The 2,661-nt window shown below is 41.8% G+C and overlaps 1 protein-coding gene across 1 annotated transcript; it reads right to left on the bottom strand.

The window, feature by feature from the left end:
- Window positions 1-256: 256 nt before the first annotated feature.
- On the bottom strand, window positions 257-2,622 carry FCF1 (FCF1 rRNA-processing protein; the record flags this gene model as incomplete). The annotated part of the gene is made up of 5 exons (XM_075194192.1): window positions 257-1,006; window positions 1,115-1,209; window positions 1,351-1,438; window positions 2,276-2,348; window positions 2,445-2,622. Coding segments are annotated over 5 exons (483 nt in total), but the record flags the coding sequence as incomplete, so codon positions are not given.
- Between the last annotated feature and the right edge of the window lie 39 nt (window positions 2,623-2,661).

The raw sequence follows: 2,661 nt of genomic DNA, 5'->3' as shown, positions 1-2,661 counted from the left end.
ATTAATGTTTTTTAGGAGAGTTTCTGAAATAATGACTATTTCCCACGATAAAATGACCGACATTCACAGAACAATCTCACCGACATACGTACACACACTATGAACACAGAGACAAAAGAAATACGATTCCAGGGGAAGAACTATACTAACAACTTTATCCTTATAGTTGGTGTCTTGATGGTAATTGGCATATGTATCAGATGTGTTCCTGCTGTGTTGAAGTGTGTTAAAAAATGACTGCGGTGACTCCAGATAGTGAAGTTTTATACTTTATTACATTCCTGCAATAGAATCTTGAAATGGTGAGTGTCAGATACAATCTCAAAGGGTGGACTGTTTAAGTTAAATAATTGAATGAAGGTGGTAATCAATCATTTCTGTACAATACAATCAGTTGTGATGTGATTAATACGCAACGTCAGGAACATAACAATAAGGTCAGTGTATTCCAATGTTCTCCATAGTCACCAGATCTCAGTCCAATAAAGCAGCTTTGGGATGTGGTGGAACGGGAGATTCACAGCATGAATGTGAAACTGCGTGACGCTATCATGTCACCATGGACCAGAATCTCTACGGAATGTTTCCAACACCTTGTTGTATCCATGCAACAGAGAATTCTGAAAGTAAAGGAGGGTCCTATCCAGTACTAGAAAGATGTATCTAATAAAGTGGCCACTAAGTATATACACCAAATAAAAACACTGGGCATACTATGTTAATGGTGGGAAGTATCATCCATAAGTTACACATAGCACTGAACAGTCTTTACTGAAATATTGCAGATAGCATTCTCCAGGAGAGAGGGTCCACCTCTGATACACCAGAAACGGATATGAAAGACATGGCACTGTGAGAAAGTATCTATATTCCATAAGGAGTCATTCTTATTATGCCCTTTCCAGTGATGGTCCCAGCTGTAATCCAAAGCTCCATAGGAAAAGTGAGACTGGAATCCTAAAAACGAGGAGCCCCATAGTCATCCGGCATCCTCTCAATATTATACCTACAGGAGAGACAGACACAATTAGCAATGTAGGAAATAGGCAACGCCATCTATATCAGGCGGGAAAGGTGGAAAACATCCCGTCATTACCGCCGCCCCAATTCTTACCTGTGGTTTGAGATGTACATGATGGGAACCCCAGGAATCTTTCGGATTCTCCTCTTCAGGTCTCGGTCCACTGTGGCCACAATGTAACATTTATGCTATTGAAAGAAAATGACATGTCAGACAACACCCTCATCCAATCCTCAAGCTGAACCCAGAAATACATAGCACCTGCCTCACTGACCTCATTAATCCCCCCCCCACCCACACAGTCATCTAAACATTATTCCATTACTGACCTGAGTAACTCTCTGCACTAGGCAATCATCTGCGTAGGTTCCCGCGTGTGTGCACGGCAGCCTCTCAAACGTCGGATCCTTGGCGATTCTACAAGAGGCAATAATCGAAATGTGCTCAGCCTTTTGTACATACCTTGAAAGGCACCTGCTCCCGGTTCCCCTTCCATCCTCCCCCATCCCTATTTATAGAATATATCTTCAAAATTTTAAAATGACATGCTGACATTGTTCTGTTCTTTGTATATAATGTCCATTCATGTATTGCTGTTACATCATTGAACGGTCTACTTTGCTGATTTCTATTATTTGTACACACTGTCACCTCAAAACAAAAAGTGTAAAACAAAAGAAGAAAACAGCACAGAGAAAGTCCCTGTTCATGTAATGTCCCCGGACAATGTGTTACAGCCGCACATTCCTCCTGGAAGATGAAACATTACTACTGGACTGGTCCAGTAGGGCGGCAAACACGCCCGCACTGCACACACTGACTTCTCGCACAGCAGGTGGAGGAAGGGGGTTAGCAAAGAATTTGTGTAAGAGTCTTCTCCTAATTTCTCATGTCGTTCCGTGGCACCCGTCCTGGACTAAAGTCTCAATTAGGGTTTCTTGTTAAGAACCATACATCAGGCCTAACAAACTTGGTAAGACCCACAGCAGCTCCATTGTTAATCAAGTTGTATATGCTTTTATCCACTTATGTTTTGATACTTTATTAATGTGACCGACAAAGTGGTCAATAAAAGGGTTATTAAAGGAGGACTCCAGTCTACTGAAAACCTTTCCAGGAGCAAAATGGTGTCTCTCACAGAGCCTCCAACATCCTGCAGAATTTTCAACATCTTTATAAATGACCTTTCTAGCAATGAACTTGGTGACCTGGCGTGAGATATGGCTTGTAGCCAGATGTATTCACAGCACTTACCTGAGAGCTACCCTATACTTCTGCCCCAGTTTCTCCAGCTCCGCCATGACACAGTCCGTAATACAAGGAACACCTGCAATAGCCAAAAAAAGGCAACATCAGAAGTGAATGAGTAACAGCACAAATACAGGAAAGCGTGAGCTCACCCAGTAAATAAAAGCCCACTTACACTTGGCATAAAGGCAATCCATCATGGACTGCACAACATCCAGCTTGGCTTTGATAGAGAAGTTGATGAAGTTTGTATCCACCAGAATATAGTAAGGAGGACCCAGATTTGTGTTATATTGAAAGAAAAGGCAGGATGGGACCTGAGGACTAAGTAGAGAATTGAAATTAATCAGTGATTAAACATGTCAACTACTCTCTACTTCTTGGAGTCTTTA

Source organism: Mixophyes fleayi, unplaced genomic scaffold (genome assembly GCF_038048845.1).
Source record: "Mixophyes fleayi isolate aMixFle1 unplaced genomic scaffold, aMixFle1.hap1 Scaffold_2097, whole genome shotgun sequence".
Taxonomy (NCBI): domain Eukaryota; kingdom Metazoa; phylum Chordata; class Amphibia; order Anura; family Limnodynastidae; genus Mixophyes; species Mixophyes fleayi.
This window is presented reverse-complemented; position numbering and strand designations above follow the sequence as displayed.